General features: G+C 40.3%; 1 protein-coding gene across 1 annotated transcript; it reads left to right on the forward strand.

Annotated features, from left to right (window-relative positions):
* The first annotated feature begins 974 nt into the window (after positions 1-974).
* VIM (vimentin) lies at positions 975-14,199 on the forward strand. The gene is given in 10 exon segments (XM_026716075.2): positions 975-1,281; positions 1,284-1,587; positions 3,680-3,740; positions 9,002-9,097; positions 9,182-9,343; positions 11,245-11,370; positions 11,928-12,148; positions 12,249-12,292; positions 12,798-12,880; positions 13,662-14,199. Coding segments are annotated over 10 exon segments (1,362 nt in total). The 5' UTR covers positions 975-1,055; the 3' UTR covers positions 13,701-14,199.
* Positions 14,200-18,124: the final 3,925 nt, after the last annotated feature.

An 18,124-nucleotide genomic window follows, 5' to 3' on the forward strand; every position in this document is an offset into this window, starting at 1 on the left:
GCGGAAAAAGTAATACCAGCAGCACTATTAGAAAAGCACCTCGTAAAAAAAGATAAGACTGCAAGAGTTGCCGCATGGAAGTGACTGATAATGGGCACACATAAGGCCGTCCTCGGCCTAGAAGCAGGCAACAAAGGACGAATTCGTGCATACGAAGCGAGGGAGCCCCAATCGCTTCTTCATTCTTTTTCAATTTCTCAAAGGGAGATCCCGGATACGAGTTTCATTTTTTTGTCCAGCCATCGGGAAGCCTAACAGTCTTTTGGATCTTTCGTCTTTCCACTCCTGCTCAGAGCTTCCAACTCACTTCCTCCCATTTTTTCCATCTCTTTCTCTCTGCGAGTCCCCCGCCTTAGTTTTCTCTCCCTCCTCCTTTCTTCCGCGATGGCCTCTTTCCGTTTTCGCATCAACCATTTGGACCGTTCCAAGGGAGCGCCGCTTTCTTCCGCCATCGCTCTTCTGGACACCACTTCGCCGCTCTGCTGCCGAGAATTCTCGGCCTGGAAACCACCCTAAGTTTGTGCAACCACACAGATGAAGGTTTTTTTTTTTTTTTTTGAGGGTGGGGTGAAAGCTTATCAGATCGGCTTCAGAGGTTCTCCACCCATGTCAGCAGGGAGGTAGAAAATCAATCTAAAGTACAAAAAGTTATAAACGCACAAAGGAAGAAAGAGCTAATGAACAGGAAAGCGCGGAAGTATTTAATGACCCTAAACGCAATTTGTTCGCTCAATAAAACACTTGAGTTGCCTTGGAGGGGGGGGGGGTTAAAATATTTGGTGAGTGTAGTTAATTCTAGATTGAACAGAGCAACAGGACAGTATCTTTTGGAGAACAAAATTAGCCCTTTACTCTTAGGTATCAAAAGTGTCTATTTCTTGTGCACGCTATTCCCGATTGGTGGATTTGCCTATTAGATTAGACGACGGTAACGCTCCGGAGGGTGGGACCAGGTTTGGTATAAGAGGCACGCGCGGGAGGAGCAATTTCTTTCCACCCTCGCCTCTTCGTCGACGACGCTACTTTGTGATCGAGAAGCGCATCGGATTCTAAAGATGAGCTCCCGGAGCACTTCTTCCTCCTACCGCCGCATATTCGGCGGCAGCCGGCCCAGCAGCACCCGCTCTATAACTTCTAGCACCCGCTACTCGCTGGGTAGCGCCATCCGACCGAGCTCCGTCCGCCTGGTCTCCTCTCCCGGCGGCATCTATGCCTCCAAAGCCGTGAGGGTTCGAAGCAGCCTTCCGCCGATGCGCATCGGCGGCGATCCCCTGGTCGACTTCTCCTCGCCGACGCCATTAACACCGAGTTCAAGACGAACCGCACCAACGAGAAGGCCGAGCTGCAGGAGCTCAACGACCGCTTCGCCAACTACATCGACAAGGTGCGCTTCCTCGAGCAACAGAACAAGATTCTGGTGGCTGAGCTCGAGCAGCTCAAGGGCAAAGGCACCTCCCGCCTGGGCGACATCTACGAGGAGGAGATGCGCGAGCTGCGCCGGCAAGTGGACCAGCTCACCAACGAGAAGGCGCGCGTGGAAGTGGAGCGCGACAACCTGGGTGAGGACATCCAGCGTCTGCGCGAAAAGTAAGTGGCCGGGGAAGGGAGTCGGGTCCTGGAGCAGCTTGCTGGGCAGGTCCCGTTCGTCTGAATGGTGTAGGGGTTAAAGTGCTGGCCTTAGAAAACCAGGAGACTGGAATTCTAGTCCCGACACAGGCGTAAAAGCCGACTAGGTGACTTTGAGCCAGCCTAAACCCACACGGTTGTGATGGGGAGAAAGTGGGGAGGGGAAATTGTATGTTTCCCGCCTTGAATTACTTACAAAATAATAAAACTGGGATTAAAAATCGAATAATAACCCTACAAAGAATCCCTCTTTGTGAGCCATGACATAGGATATTATAAAGCCCTTTTGTGTGAATTCACTCTCGAGTGGAGTAAAGTTTTAGGAGGAGGCTGTATCTTCTGTTCCTAAAAACAAACTATCTGGATAATAAAACTATTGGTTAATAGTACATTTGCCAGAGAAGAGCATGCTCTCCCGATTAGATAATGGGTGTGTCCTCTGGGGGTAGTAACAGGTGTGCAAGTAATGGAGGACAAGGGAAAAAGGAGCCAGTGGGGCTTTTCTCACTATCTCCCAATTTACTGGGCATTGTATGTTCCTTTTTAATGTATAAACTTGATTGCAGAGGCAAACACCAGTTTAACAGATATTTCTATCCTGGATTGTAAAGTAAGTATGTATCCTTTATGTAGGCTCTTTTATATATGTAAAAGTGCAAACATACAGCTGCTGCTTAGATCTGTGCAAAGGAAACAGCAAACGAGAATCTTAGTTTTTAGGAAGTTGCAGCTGTAGTTAAGCAGCAAATGTTTTCAGTTCTCCCTTGGAAATAAAACTGGTGATGTTAGCTCTGGTTAAATAGTTAATTCCAAAGATTTAGTTTCAAAAGTTTGTGAAAACTTTTTTGTTTTCAAAGGCTTGTGGATACTTAAGAATTACTTCTTTATATTCTCAGTAATTGATGCAAATCATCATAAATATGATAAACTGCATAGAAAGTTGAAAGACATTTCCAAAATAAAGCTTATGGAGTTTTGTTTTTTTTTAAATGGAAGCACAATAAAATTCTTTGTCCAGAAGAATGCATTAGGCGGTCATCTTCCCACGGTCTGTAGCACAGAAACAAATGATTTGGGTTCCCCCCCCCCTCACTTTGATGCTTTGTAGCATGGATAGGCACCATTTTGGTCTCAGCTCATTTATACTGAAGACATAAAACCCTCAGTGAGTGAGGTTACAAACGTATATGTGGCTGAATATGGAATTTTTTTCCCCTTCAATTTTTTTGAACGGAAATTATTTATTTTTACTTTGCTAAAACCATGTTAAGTCTGTTTTAGAATTTACCCTTTGGTTTTAAATTTCCTTCCTCAATTTTTTTCACCAGCCCAACTTAGGAAGGTAGCAAACTGAGGAAAGCTATGATATAATCGGACCATAGTAGATGAAAAAACTTTTGTAAACAAAATTTTGTAAGTTGCCCATTCCTGATTTTATACAGAAATGAGTATTAAATTACTTTTTGAGTTAAACTAGAGTTTGATTTACTAAGTCTTGCACTAATGGGGTTTAGTATAAATCCTATTCAGCTCAATGGGATTTGTTCTAATAAATGTATATGATTTGCAATTGATGGCTGTTTAAGCGTAAGCCCTGCAGGATTCAGGTAAACTTGCATTAAATCATATTTTTTTCTGCCTGTTGAAATTTCACTTTGTGTTTGTACTGGACAACTAGGTTCTGGCTTCATTGGTACTAGAATTAAAAGATATAAACTAGAATGCTACGTTGGTAAAAAGATTCAGCTTTGGTAGTGATTGTAATGGGGGAAAATCAGCAGTTTAGCAAACTTCATTGCTGATCCAAAATTGGGATCACCAATTTTGTGTCTGGGATATTGTTGGATTAAATAATGCCCTTCAAGCAGTTTCACTCTAGAGGTAGTCACATACCATGATGAAAAAGAATTGTCCGTAACAAAAAAAAATTTTTTTTTGTTAATTGGAAGCTTTTTCCTTGCTCCCCTCTTATTTTCTTTCTTAGGTATGGCTGCCTGTGACATCTAATCTTTTTGTGATTGACATTTTGAACATATTTGAATTATTTTTTCAGACTTCAGGATGAGATGCTTCAGAGAGAAGATGCTGAGAACTCTTTACAATCTTTCAGGCAGGTTAGTATCTGTGGCTTTTCTTGGAAAAGTAACGCTGAAGCCACCTAGCGGTTAAGAAGTTTGTAGGCGAGTAATTTCTTAGACTGAAACTTAGAAATGCCTGAAGGGAAGCCTTCCCTATTGTTTGGCATAAATACCTGTTTGTTGCTTCTAATAAACTCATATTTTTGAGTGCAGCAAGTATTGATACACTAATAATTTTATTAGAATTTTAGTTAGTCCATTGAAAGGCCTCTCTTCTAATCCAGAAATTCTCTGTTAGCCAAACACATGTTTCTGTGAAGACTGAAAGGGAGGGGACAATGCTCCTTAAGATTTCAACTCTCCAAGGTTGAGATTCAATCCTACTATCTCAAATTATAGACATAGCTTACAAGGTAGAAAATTATCTGCATACCACATATTGATTTATGTGCCATAAATATACACTTGTGTTCGCAGAAAAGGCAGCTTTTAAGATGCTATCTGGAAGAAAGATTTTTTTCCTCTAATAGGCTGGATCCAGAGAAGACCTACTAAAATCAGATTATTTTAGTAATTTCAAAACTCAGAGATTGCCACTTGCTAATAACCAGCTTGTAGGAAGATGACTGAGATTTTCATTATTATATGTACAAAGGTTTCAAGATCATTTCTTTAAGCATTACTTCTTAAAGTTTTGACCTGTGTTTAGATTAGTTTGTGAACATATTAATGCTTCATATTTGTTTGCTTAAATATTTTTAGAGCCAAGATTTTTAAAAATTCTGGCAAAATTTTTGCTTGCCATCCAAGGGGTTCAAGTGGAATCTATCCCCCTCACCCAGTTCAGTAGGGGTGAAAGACGGAACATCTGTTCTTTCCACTGAAAGGTATTAATAGTTTCTATGGGATTCAGTCTGGAATGCGGAGCCTGCCTTGTGGCCAGAGACTGAAATAACAGAAGCTTTTGTATTCTGGGGTACTTTTAACCAAAGGCTGCATTCTTACTGAATTTGTCATGATGCAAGCACATTTTAAGAACCCACAAATTAAAGTATTAGTCACTTTATCTATTACAATTTATAAGCAGGCATTGAACATTTTTAACTGCTGACCTGACACTAGCTGAAATGTGTTGTCTTTTTTAAAGTTTATTTAGGGTTCAAACTTCACAGATAATGTCCCGAGTGGTGGTGGTACCAGAGCTGTTTTTCATTCAGAATAAACTTTCTTCAAACACTGAAAGAAAAAGTCTGAAGTCTGAGTGCTAATTTGCATATCATCCATTGATTAGCTTAGTTCTTTGTACAGGCTGCAGTTTAGCTTAAATAAGCAATCATTGAGTTCCTTGACATTCAACGACCAACTACCAGACATTTTTTTCCCCTAAAGAATTAAAAGCAACTGGAATATAAAGGGTTTTTTTTATTTAGTAGGTTGTGTGTTTTGGTTTATTTCACTACAATGATGGGTAAGTGTTAGGTTGTTCTAATGTTTTCCCCTCATGTTTAAGCCAGATAATCAGTTAATGGAAAAGACTTCAGTTGTATATGTTAGGAGTTGATGGCACCAAAGTCATAAGTGTCAACAACACTTTTACATAGTGACTGAAACCACAGTGACTGAATTCATACTGCATGGGACATAATGGGTTAATACAAAGATTCACAAATTCTGTGATTCCCCATAAAATAATACACTTATATTTGCAAAGCAAAAAAACAAAATCTACTCCAGTCCCACACACTGGCGATATGCACGGCACCAGGAACAGCCCCTCAAAGGTGCCATTTTACCAAAATGAGGAAACTTTGCCCTGTATTTTCTTCCTGATTCTAAGAAGATAACCCAGCCCAGGCCTTTTCCTCCCTATTAGCGTATACCACATATAGAAAGACTTCCTTCTCTCCCTGCTAAGATTTTGAATTAAGTAGTCACTGTGTTCATTTGCCTCTCAGCCTTTCTCGTTGGAGGCACCAGTTTTCCTCCCTTGATCGGATTCAGGTAACTGCAAACTCTCGAAGTGATTTGCTTTTGTTTCCATGTGTTGGGTGTCCCCAGTGTCAAGGGTCATTTTTTTCATCCTGAAAAAAAAAATCATTTCTTCCTTTTCCATTCCATAAGTTCAATAGTAGTACTGTGTCGTCTTGAAAGTGGCAACATAAACTAGTTTTCTCACCAGCCATGCACGTTGTGGTGTTTTCTTCCAGGACTCTGTTTTAGGCTATTCAGAAATGTTTATTTCCCTTTGGATGTGTTGGTGAGTATGCCGAGCCACAGACTGGAAAACCCTGGTTTATCAGATATTGCCCACCAAACAAGGAGAAATAATGTTGCTCATTTCAGTTGAAACATTGGAAAAGAAATGCTCAATTTTATGATAAACCTCTGAAGCTTGAGGAAAAGTTTTAAATTTACACATTTCAGATTATGTAAATGCCTTTGAATGCCATTTTAAACATTGTAAGTGTCCCTTTGAATGTTGCATCTGTACAGCTTTAAAACCTGAAGAAAAGTCTTGCATTTTTCTAGTGTAACACGTAACGTGTTTGAAATGCAGCTCCACAAATTCTCAGCCACCATCATGTGTGGTTTGAACCAGGCAATATAATGTGAACAAACCTTGGCTTGCTTCAAATACCATTAGGTGATTTCTATGGGCACCAAGACTGTAAAACCACAAATTAAATAAAATTAAATAAAAATAAGATGGCTGAGAAAATAACTTAAAAACAAATCTCCAAAACATTGCAAGATTACAAAACAGTGGGATTTTGATATCTCTCCTAAAAACTTGGGCTATCTCAACTGAAATCGGAAGAAGTCTATCCTATTAATTTCCTGAATTTAGACTCCACAATTTTATTACTATTCCTGGTGCCAGTAAAGATTGCTAACCTCTGAATTAATATCTGTAAACTTGATTAATATATTTTCCCCCATTTGGATTGTAATCTATTGTTTTATATCTGTTTCCAATTGCACGAGATTAAGGCTTTTCCCCATAATGTCACACTGAAAAAAAAAATACTTCATGTTATTACATGGTCTGCTTTGTAGTAGAGATATTCTTCTCTATCATAAACCTGATGCAGTGGGGTTGTTTTAGCCTTAGTGGCTTTAAATTGCTGGCTGGGGAATTTTGGACCTTAACATCTTAAAGTTATCAAGGTTGGGGAACATTGACCTACTTGTAGTAATCAAATCAGCTTGCAAAATACTTTTCAGTATGGCAGCATTTCCAGATGTTTCCTTAACTCTATATGGGAAGCAATGTCTCATGGGACCCATAGTTCTCTTCTCACCTGTTTTCAGGAGCAAAGTGAGACAATGAAGTCCTTGGGAGGGCTAGTGAGACACTGCATTAAACACATTCTGGTCTTAACGTATTACTGGTGGATAGTTGTTTTTTTAAAGGAAATCTGTTCCATCATAATTTAGCATTTTGTAGCTAAATATTAGCTGCACAGCCTTGGGGCTGCCTGCTGTTTTCTTTCTTTGAATCACTAATTACTGAAAAACAGTGGGGCCCCTCAAGAAGGATTGAATACATTTAACCGTATCCAGATTACTTTCAGTCTGCTAGAAAGTCATATGGGTATAGTTAAATGTTCAGTGAGCATTGGGCTGGAAAATGGACTTCGAAAAAGATGTGAAGTCATACTCCTGGCTTAAAGTTTTCCCAGCCCAAGCTTGGGTTTCTTATATGCTTAAGTTTAACTGTTTTGTGGAAGGGTCTAGTAGTTCTGCAAAGACTATATGAGACCAAAGTTATTGATACAAATTATAATTTCACCATACACCACCAGGTACACGTTGCTTCAATTTTGGTTGTAGCATTTTCTTCCCCTCCCCATTTTGGATGTTTGCCTGTTTGCCTGAAAAACCGACATACTTAATGAAAACACATTGTCGAGGGCAGTCTATTTGCTACTGTGAATGGAATGTGAAGGAAAGTTCATAGTAATTAATCAGAAAAGAGTTCCTTCTCTATAGAAATCTTAAGTTTTTTTAAGCCTTAGAGGAGTTTTCTCTCCTCTCATCCTGCAACAACACTTTGTCTGTTGAGATATAGTTGGCAGGAAAGGTGACTTCTCAGTGACTTCTTTTTCAGTCTTTGGAACTCTCTGCCAAGGGAGGCCAGGGCAAGGTTATACTTGCTTCACTGGTGAGCAACAGTATTTTATTATATTTGGCTTTTAAGCTGATTTCGTTGAGAAAGGTCCAAAATGTTGCATGATATTTCTTTTTGTGTTTTCTTTTGATTTAACTACAGGTAGTCCTTGACTTATATATTTTGGGTGCTTGGCAACCTGTTCACATTTGCATCATCACTGATTGCATGCAATCAGTTGCATCATCCCATTTTCCCCCCACTACAAAAGAAGAAAAAATGCCTATTGGCTGTGTTGGATTTGCTTAATAACCCTGATAGTTTTCTTAATGGCCGTGGAGACTTGCTTTATGACCATTGTAAAAACGGTGGCAAAAATCCAAACCTGGGCATGTGGTGCCTCAATTTACATCGAAATTCCAGACTCCATTGTCATTTGTCCTCCTGATGAGGTTCAGCTATAACTCCCAGTATCCCTCAAATGGATATCCTGGCTGAATAGTAGTTTAAGTATAGTGTTACATCTGCATACAGATTTAGCAACTGCGTCATTTGGCAGTGGTGAAAAATAAATTTTCAAACAATCCTCACATTTATAACCTTTTGCAGGTCTTAAAGCAAAGGAGAGCTGAACTAAGATCATAAGCACAGTTGAGATCCCATTTAGTGACCGCTTTGCTTGATGACCAGCTTAAGTTGCTGGTTCCAATTGTGGTTGTATGCATAAAGTGTATAAAATGAAAGCATAATTTGGGATTCACTGATATGGATTTTTTTTAAGGCCTGACAGCTTCATTCACCCTGTCACATAATGAAAGAAAGTGAGATGCTGAATGATATTATCAATTCCGAAACCTGAAACATAATAATTGTAGTTTAATTTTAGCCTTGTTTCAATGTTACAGAACAATTTATGTTAAGCACATGGTACTATAGGAAAAATATAACGCTGAAAGACTTACTTTTTCTCTTCTTTGCAAATTGTCAATATTTTTTTTCCTTGGAAAAGGTCAGTTCCTTCCTACTTGTTTAGTATGCTGGAAAGAAATGGAATTTACTCATTTTTAGACATAATTGCTGCAGGCATGAAAAGAGTTGACCACAGAGTTTATTGTGGGCATTATTCACATTTCAAGGATGTTTTCCCACCTGGCTGTTGAATTAATTTTATTCTTTCTTTCTTCAGGATGTTGACAATGCCTCCTTGGCCCGTCTGGATCTGGAACGCAAAGTTGAAACTCTGCAAGAAGAAATTATTTTCTTGAAGAAACTTCATGAGGAGGTACATGGTTTTAAGGTTATCTGGACAAAGAATAATCTTGGTAAATGTGCTCGCTGCTTAACCAGTATTTATTTCTCCCTGAAGGAAATCCGTGAGCTGCAAGCCCAAATCCAGGATCAGCATGTCCAGATTGATATGGATGTTGCCAAGCCTGATCTCACTGCTGCCCTGCGTGATGTACGTCAGCAGTATGAATCTGTGGCTTCAAAGAACCTTCAAGAAACTGAGGAGTGGTACAAATCCAAAGTAAGTAAAAGGTTTTCAATAACACTTTAAGAAGAAGGGGAAAAAAATTCTGTAGTTGATCAACTTACAGTTTTTAAGTTCTATCTTGTTGGCTGAAGGTCAAACAACAATGTGTGTGCACTCTCACACAAGTCATTTAATATGGGAATAATCTAAATCTACACTTAGGTTAGAGCTAACATTAAACTTAGAAAGAATTATGACCATTAAAAGTGACCTGGGTATATTTAAAATCTGCCTTATTTTTTTTAGTGTACAATGCTAACATTTTCATGCTTGCCATTTAGAAAGCAGGACCTTGCATTTTCTATTTCTAGGAGAGAATCTGGGCAACTCTTGTATTTTTCAGTTAAAAGAATTAGTTCAGTATTTGCCTACTCAAAAGTAGATCTTACTGATTTTAGTGGGATAAAAAGAAAAACCTGATGCCTAAATTTGCCCTGATATGCCTGCCAGTCAGATTTTACTACATGAATCTCAGATATATTTATGACTAATCAATGCTAGTCCAGAATATTTCATATAATTCAGTTCAATTTATTGGCTATCACTAATCTAAATGATTTTCTGTATCTTCTCTTCTGAAGCTGCAAGATAGAAATAGTTTTCCTTCTGCACTGTTGCTAAGAAATGTCAGAGAAGTCAATGAGCAGGTTTGGCTTTGTTAAAAAGCTAGTGAAATCCTGCAGGGATTACTTTTGCCTTGTAAACAAAAGCTCTGAAAATAAAGAGGAGTAAAGGCTGTAATCTTCCAAAGCACGCTAATTAAAACATGGTTTTTTTAAAAAAAATATACAAGTTTAAAAGAATGTTAATAAAGTGCAGCTGGTCCACCAGAAGTGACTTGTTAAGCAAGGTATTGATCTATCACTGATGATGCTCTAATTTAGCTGATTTAGCTCTAATATTAAATATTTACACTAACTATTGCTAAATGTGAAAAGTTGTGTTCATCCTTTTATGTTCCCCTTTATGCTGAAAAAGTAGAAGCAATCAGAAAAAGTAGTGGATCCAAATTGAAATGAAGGCAGGGCCAATCCAACAAATTGTTTGATAAATTGAATAATGGGTAAGTAATATATACTACCAATTCAAAAGGTGACCCATGCATGCCTTAGCAGGAAGACAATACCTTCCTATAAATATCATGGCCACTCTGGTTTGGTATATTATACATACCCATGGATAAGTCAACCATTGATATTTTTGTTTACTTGGCCTATCTGCAGGTGACACATTTCTGAATTGTATTTTGGTTAAATAATCTGAGGGTAAGTTTACCTATATAAAGAACAAGGATACTTTAAAAATTACCAATACATACATTTTGGGAATGTATTTTTGGACCTAACATTATTGGCTTATCTCTGTATTCATAGTGTATTTTTTTCTTTAAAACTGGAAATAAACTATTCCAGTTGATTAATATTCAAAACCATTTGTCATTCCGGCAAGGCACTTCAGAAGATAAATAATTCCCAAGTGTTGCTTAAGATAATTTTATATATATCATTTTACCAGCTCTATCATGCATAAAAGACTGGGCTCACACATTATGCTAAATCATGACTTATTTTAACAATGTTTGTTGAATTAACTAGATCCACATACCAATCCATACTGTGCCATAAAATAGCACAGTACAGTTGTTTAACTCAACCAATTAAGTGGATAAAGCTTATTAATATGAATTCATTCAGAGGCAGATAGTTACTTAAATTCATCATAGCAATATTGATAGAAACAGCACCTTCGATTTTTGAAAGTAAATGAAGAGACATCTAGAAGTCTTGATGCAACCCAGACTAATTATTGTCTTTTCACAAAATGCTGAATGGATAAAAAGGTGGGTTTTTTAAAAAATTCATGCACATTTACAGTTTCATAATCTGGCATATTAGTTTGCAGATCTGTCTGAAGCAGCCAACAGGAACAATGATGCCCTGCGCCAGGCTAAACAAGAAGCCAGTGAGTACCGCAGACAGATTCAGTCTCTCACCTGTGAAGTGGATGCTCTCAAAGGAACTGTAAGTGAAAGATGCGGCAAGAAAGTGATGACTTTTGTTATCTTCAGGATTTGTCTCTTATTATTTATTGTTAAAATATAGCTATATTATTTGGCCAACCAGACTTTCTCAGCCTACTTCAAAGGGTTGTTGTGGGCAAAATAGGAGGAGAAAGGTGTGTTGGATATGTTTGCAACCTTGAGTTATTTGTAAAAATAATAAAGGTGAAGCATTTTGTGAAACGTTTATGTGAAGCGTTTATGAATAGGTTTATAAAAAGTTGACTTGTGCTACAGTAAAGAAAGGGAAATGGGCAGTGGTGGAGGCTCACTCGTGCCCTAAGCACTGACAAATCTTGGTGCTCCCCCCCTCCTTTGTACATACTTTGTACATAAAAATGAAGCCATATTCTCAACTTTGTGGTGCCCCCTTTGGGCCTGGTGCCCTAAGCATGTACTTAGTCTGCTTAATGGTTAATAACACTGGAAATGGGTGAAGGGGCTTTTTAAATTTAAAATCTGAGCGAAGGTGAGCTTGCCAGTAGCTGAATATATTTTTACTTTTAAAAAAAATTTCAGAATGAGTCTTTGGAACGCCAGATGCGTGAGATGGAAGATGCCTTTGGACTTGAAGCTGCCAACTACCAAGACAATATTGCCAGACTTCAGGAAGAAATCCAGAACATGAAGGAAGAAATGGCTCGTCACCTCCGAGACTACCAAGAGCTGCTCAATATAAAGATGGCTCTTGATATTGAAATTGCTACTTACAGGAAACTGCTGGAGGGAGAGGAGAGCAGGTACAAAATGCATTGTTTGAATTTGGGGAAGATTGGTGACAGTAGGGTCATTCGTAGCTCATCTGATTCTGAATTTTTCCTTTTTTTTATATGTATATAGAATTAATGTGCCAATCCCAACTTTTGCTTCCCTGAATCTGAGAGGTAAGTAGCTATTGACTATCTCAGGAAATGGAACTTTTGGCTTTCATTTAACAGTTGGAGGTATCATTTTGGCATATGATCAAGAGAAGTAGCTTGGATTTTTACAGGTTAGTATGCCTCATATCATGCTTACCTGGATTTCTGAAAACAACAACAACAACAACCCAGTGCTTTATGTTGATGGCATATAGTAAAAATGGTCAGAAAGCCCAGTTTAGTTTTTTCTTAGTAATAGTTGAAACACTAATGGTCTGGCAGTTATAGAGAGATTATCAGCTAGTGAATTTCAGTTATTTTGGATCACTGTTTATTCAGTGACCTGAACAGATGAACTTAATGGCTGAAGCTGATAGAACCTGAAGTTCAAAATCCCTAATTTACCAGATTGCTTACATCCTGCCTTATCTGGGCCTGATCTCTAAAAATTAGCATTGCTACATTTTGAACTCAAATATTTTGGCAATTGCATGCTGGAAGTTGTAACCAATTGCCTTTGCGTCTGCAGAAACCAATCTTGAATCTATCCCAATTGATACCCACTCCAAGAGAACACTGCTAATCAAGACTGTTGAAACTAGAGATGGCCAAGTGAGTATTCTTAACTTTATTATAAATACATGTTTGCACGAGCTGTTTGTTTAGGCACGTTTTATGCAGCTTTGCAGGATGGACCTTAGTCATTTGATCATGCTGAGACAATGGTTAAGATGATACCTATTCTTACCCAAGATGCAAAAGCTGCTGAGTTTTAGCTCAGTTTATAGAAATACGTTATAACACAATAAAGTGGCAGGTCCATTTTGGCAGTATAGAATATCTTGGTATTTTTCTGTCTTAATGATTGGGTTGGACATATGACTTTGGAAGCAGAATTAAAACACCTTTTCACTTTCATAACTTGACTACTGCCATTGGCCAGTGCAAATTCCCTGTAATTTTCACTGCTTATCTACAATGACAGTTGAAGACTAGTCCAGGCAAGGCTCTCAGATAATGCTAAATGTAGCCCTTTCGTAATAGGCTTATGGAACCGTGCACTACTCTGCTTCCAGAAGTCAGAGAGGCATGCAAATACACTCACCTATTGCCCACAGTTCTAAGATTATGGCCCACAAACCCAGAAGTGCTATTACAAACTCAGTGGCTTTTAGTTTTCTCCCCAGTGCTTTGAAGAACTTTTTTTGGATTTGAGTTTGGGAGCTGCACTGCCCTATAAACAGTTGAAGAAGTTCATATGAATTTTCTTGGTGTCAGTTCACATGTAGGAAATGTTAAAAACAAAACAAAACCATTAAAGTCATGAGCGAATGTTTTGGGAGCCAAGTCCACTAATACCCATTCTAATACTTGGTGTCATTTGTCTTGACAGGTAATCAATGAAACCTCTCATCATGATGAACTGGAATGAAGAGAGAGAGAGTAACACATCTGGTGCAGAAACAAAAGGATCCTTTACCAGCAACACTAAAACAGCTTTCAAATAGTGTGCAAAATGTTTCAAGGTTGAAATATCCCTTTTAAAACAAGGCCACTTTAATTTTGATTTTTGAGGATGCCCAAAACAGCATCCAAACACTGAAAGTAAGTGTAAGGTCAGAAGGATCTTGTTTGAGGATGAGACAGATCTTAACTTGAGACAGGGCTTTTCAAATTTGAAATGTTTTGCACACTTAATCCTTTCAAGTGCCTTTCTACAAATTTTCCCATGAGCACAGGATGGTTATGATAGAAGTAATAGGTCTTAGATCTTAAGAATTGATTCTCTCTTGATGAAAAGAGAAAACAGGATTTAGTTGAGATAACTATCAAGGTGCACTACTGTTTAAGTTTCTGTACTCATTTAAATTACTTTTTTCAGCACTGTATGCACAACTCTTATTGCTTTAATAAAGTCACTTTGCAAATGATTGATTTGTTAATTCATTTTCATTTTGGCTGAAACAGCAGAAGTATCTAACATGGGATTCAATGTAAGTGGGAAACGGGGAAAACATCCTCAGGGAACTTCTCCCTACTGGAATATTAGTTCTAGGCTATTAGCTCGAAAAGTAAAACTCTGATCCAGTGAATTATCCAGATTAGATTTATTCATTTTAGTAGCATATAAGATTTAACAGAATATAATTAACTGGGTTGGAAGGGACCTTGGAGATTTTCTAACCAAACCTCCTACTCAAGCAGGGAATCCTGCACCATTTCAGACAAATCTCTTCCTAAAAATATCCAAAGGTAGAGCATCCATAACTTCTGCATGCACTGATTACTAGGGGCAGGCCAGAAATAAACTATAGCCCAAAAATGGACTATGATATCCTGTAATCCTCTCAAATGGTAGGCTATGTTATTATTTGGGAGTTATGCTTCAAAATTGCACAAGTAAACCAACAAAAAGCAACAATGGAAGACTACTTCATGTCCTTGTTCACAAAATGAGCCACCAATTTTATATTAAAATCTTGAGGCGAACTCAATTTTGTTTTTGCAATCTATTCTTAACTGCATTAAAAGAAACATTACTTTTTGCAAAGATGTCACTACTAATGGGAGCAAGCAAAGGACAATCGTGGGATAAGTGTGTGTAAATGCATGCACATTAGAGGATGGATTTGATCTTTGGTTAGGCTTTTGTTTTCCTTCCAGCTGCTTTGTCTGCCAAGCACAGATTAGTTCCCCTGGTAATTGTGGTGCCTCCCAGACTGAAGACTCAATGTTTACAGTCCCTTTTTTTTCCTCTCCAGCCTTTTATACCATGGGGACCATATTGCCAATAACTGTCAGAAAGTTAAGCCTGCAGTAATGCTTGTGTTGAATTTTTGATAGATTTGTTTCTCGATTAATGCAGGAAGCAGCAAGCACCCTATTTTTATTTCAATCTTTTAACTAATTGGGTAATTATCAAGGTGGAAGATCATAGCCTTGTCTCCCCATCTCTATCCTTAAAACTCAAATTCCTTGACTCCCCCTTCCTGTGATCTTACATCACTGCATGCTTCCTGTGTTGTTCTAGCTCCTTGTTTCTCCAACATGACAACTTTAAAACGTGTAACATTTAATTTGAATATTGCTGACTTTTCAGCTCCCAGAACTTTTCCAGCCAGCTTGCCAATCTACAGTTCTGCAGCTGAAGTTCACACAACCCTGTTGCCAAGTTTGGGTACAAAGCTGGTCCAAAAATTTAACTTGAATATTGCTGATTTCTAGGCATATCCATTCCAGGAGTGTCCATAGAGGAGTTTCAAAAAGCAAAATGATGACCATGACTACATGAGATCCCACCATCTTTTCATGAGTGTTGCACATGACACGAAAAAGGTAGCTTATTCATAAACACAGCTGCCCTTTGACTTCCCTTGGATGCCTTTGCAATTGATGCATCTAGATCAGGGTCAAACTCTAGGCCTGTAGGCAGCATCTGGCACACAGGGGCTTTGATCTGGCCTGCAGGGCAGCCTCAAAATAGCAAAGGACTGGCTCACAGTGCCTCTGCTAGTCAAAACAGGTAACGGGGCCCTGTACTCCATTTGGGCTGCCAGGGTGGTGCAGGAGGTCATCCAGGCCCAAAATGGGGTGTGGGGAGACACAAGCAGCCCCTGCGAGCCCTGTTTTGGCTGCCAAGGTAGTACAGGAGGCTGTCCAGACCCAAAACGGGCATGGGGCACCTGTTTTGGTTGCCAGTTCTACAGGAAAATAGTTGGGAACACAGGCAGCAATTGGAAGAAAAAAATGGTCAGTGTTGTAGTTCGAAGGAAAGGAGAGGCTAGACCCGGGCATACGGTTAACAATGTTTATTTGATGAACGGTGGTTGTCGCGTCTGCGGTGAACGGGCAGACTCGCGTGCGAACAACGGCTGGCTTGGCTTGACAGCCGGCTTTTTATATGCCGGCTGTCAAGCGGCGCCAGCCAATAGGAACGGTTGTTGAATCTGCTCAAAGAGCGGACCCGGTTGGAGCCCCAACTGGTTCCCAAGACATAACACCCCTTCCCCCTAGATGGGAACACATATAGTCTTTGAGATACGCGGTGGTCTGTGTTGGCGACCCGGCGACGTAACTCAGGAGAGTCATTGGGCGAGACAAGTTCGCGGACCCCTGGTCAGGGTACGCAGGGGCGAACAGGGCTCGGCGCAGGAACTGGAGCCAGGGAAAAGTCTCTGCCTTCGCTGGGGATAAACGGTGGTGCTCCCGGCTGGCAGTCCCGGTCTACTGCCTGCTCCCTCTGCTCCGTTGGTGAAGGGTGATCACTCTGGGGATCACTAGCTGGACCTTGGAGTGGCGCCCGCGACTCATCTGGTGGAGACGGGTCTGGGCGGTCAGGCTGCTCCGTCGTCTCCGCAGCTGGTCCAGGTGTCTTCGCCACACACACGACCGTCTTCAAGTTGGACCCGATAAGATCTGGACCTGTGACAGCCACGACTTTCCCAGCCACCCACAGTGGGTCCCAGCGTAGTTCCTAGCAAACACTAGGTCCTGAACTGCGAAATTCCTGGCCAGACTGTCAGACCCCAAAGGGGAGTCTGGACAGTAGTGGGGGTGCAGCCTGTCTAAGGTAGTCCCCAGCTCAGCCGGGGATTTGTTCGTAACTGTGCACGGTGTGGTATGCTGGCTTAGGAGGAATTGAGACAGTTTAGAATGCCAATCCACTTGGCCGAACCTGGCTAACGCCTCCTTGGCTGATCTGACTGCCCGTTCAGCCAACCCGTTGCTGGCGGGGTGGAAGGGTGCCGTGAAGACGTGTCTGATGCCTAGATAGTCCACCTGTCTAGTGGCGATGGTACACTTCTCCCGTTTTAGTTTGAGGCCATGCTGCCTGAACTTCTCTAATACTGCCCTGACTCTCTGGATGAGTTGGGGTCTGTCCCTGGCTGTGACTAAGATGTCATCGAAATATGGCACTACGCCGGGGAGACCTTGGAGGATTCGCTCCATCAGTGATTGGAAAATACCTGGGGCTACACTTACGCCAAACTGGGGCGCTTACATCTGAATGCCCTCTGTGTGTAACTATGGTCTGTAAGTCAGCTGTTTGGTTATCCACGGGAACTGTTGGTATGCCTGTGACATGTCCAGTTTGGCGAAAATGGTGCCAGGTTCAAATGTGTGTAACAGGTGCTGAATGACCGGGACTGGATATCGCTAACCTGTAGATAACGGTTGATTGACGTCTTGTAGTCAGCACAAATTCTTAGATTACCGTCTTTTTTAGCGGGGTGACTATTGGGGTCTCCCACTTAGCGAAATCTGTGGGTTCTATCACCCTTTGTTTTAGTAGTTTGTCTAGTTCCGCGTCCAATTTGGGGCGGATGGCGAAAAGGTACTCTACGTGGTTTTAAGCGAAGGGGACTGCCTGTGGGTCTACTGAGAAGGAGATGGGAGTGCCCTTATAGCAGCCTAACTCACTACTAAAAACGTCAGAGAAGTCTGTAAATAAGGAGTCAACATCAGAAGTTGAGACAGCATGGACTCCTTTTATACTAAGGCCGAGAGAGGGAACCAATCCAACCCCAAAAGACTAGGGAGGGTACCATTAACAACCACTAAAGGCAAATGGCCTTTAAAGGTTTGGAATTTCACGAGAAACTTGCCTTTCCGAGGACGGGGATGTTCTTTCCTTGGTAGTCTCTCAAGGTGAGATGGCACTTTGCAGCTGGTTCTTTGTCAGTCTGGGCTGGATCTTCTTAAGCGTGTCCCAAGATATGATTGAGAGCGCTGACCCCGTGTCTACCTCCATGCGGCAGGGATTACCTTCTAGTAAGACAGAAAGTGTAATTTTATTGGGGTGTAAAGTGTGTGGTTGGCTTGATAGCAAGTATGGCATTTTCTACCTTCCTTGGG

The sequence above is a fragment of the Pseudonaja textilis genome, chromosome Z, assembly GCF_049901715.1.
Source record: "Pseudonaja textilis isolate UNSWEBS1 chromosome Z, rPseTex1.2, whole genome shotgun sequence".
NCBI lineage: Eukaryota > Metazoa > Chordata > Lepidosauria > Squamata > Elapidae > Pseudonaja > Pseudonaja textilis.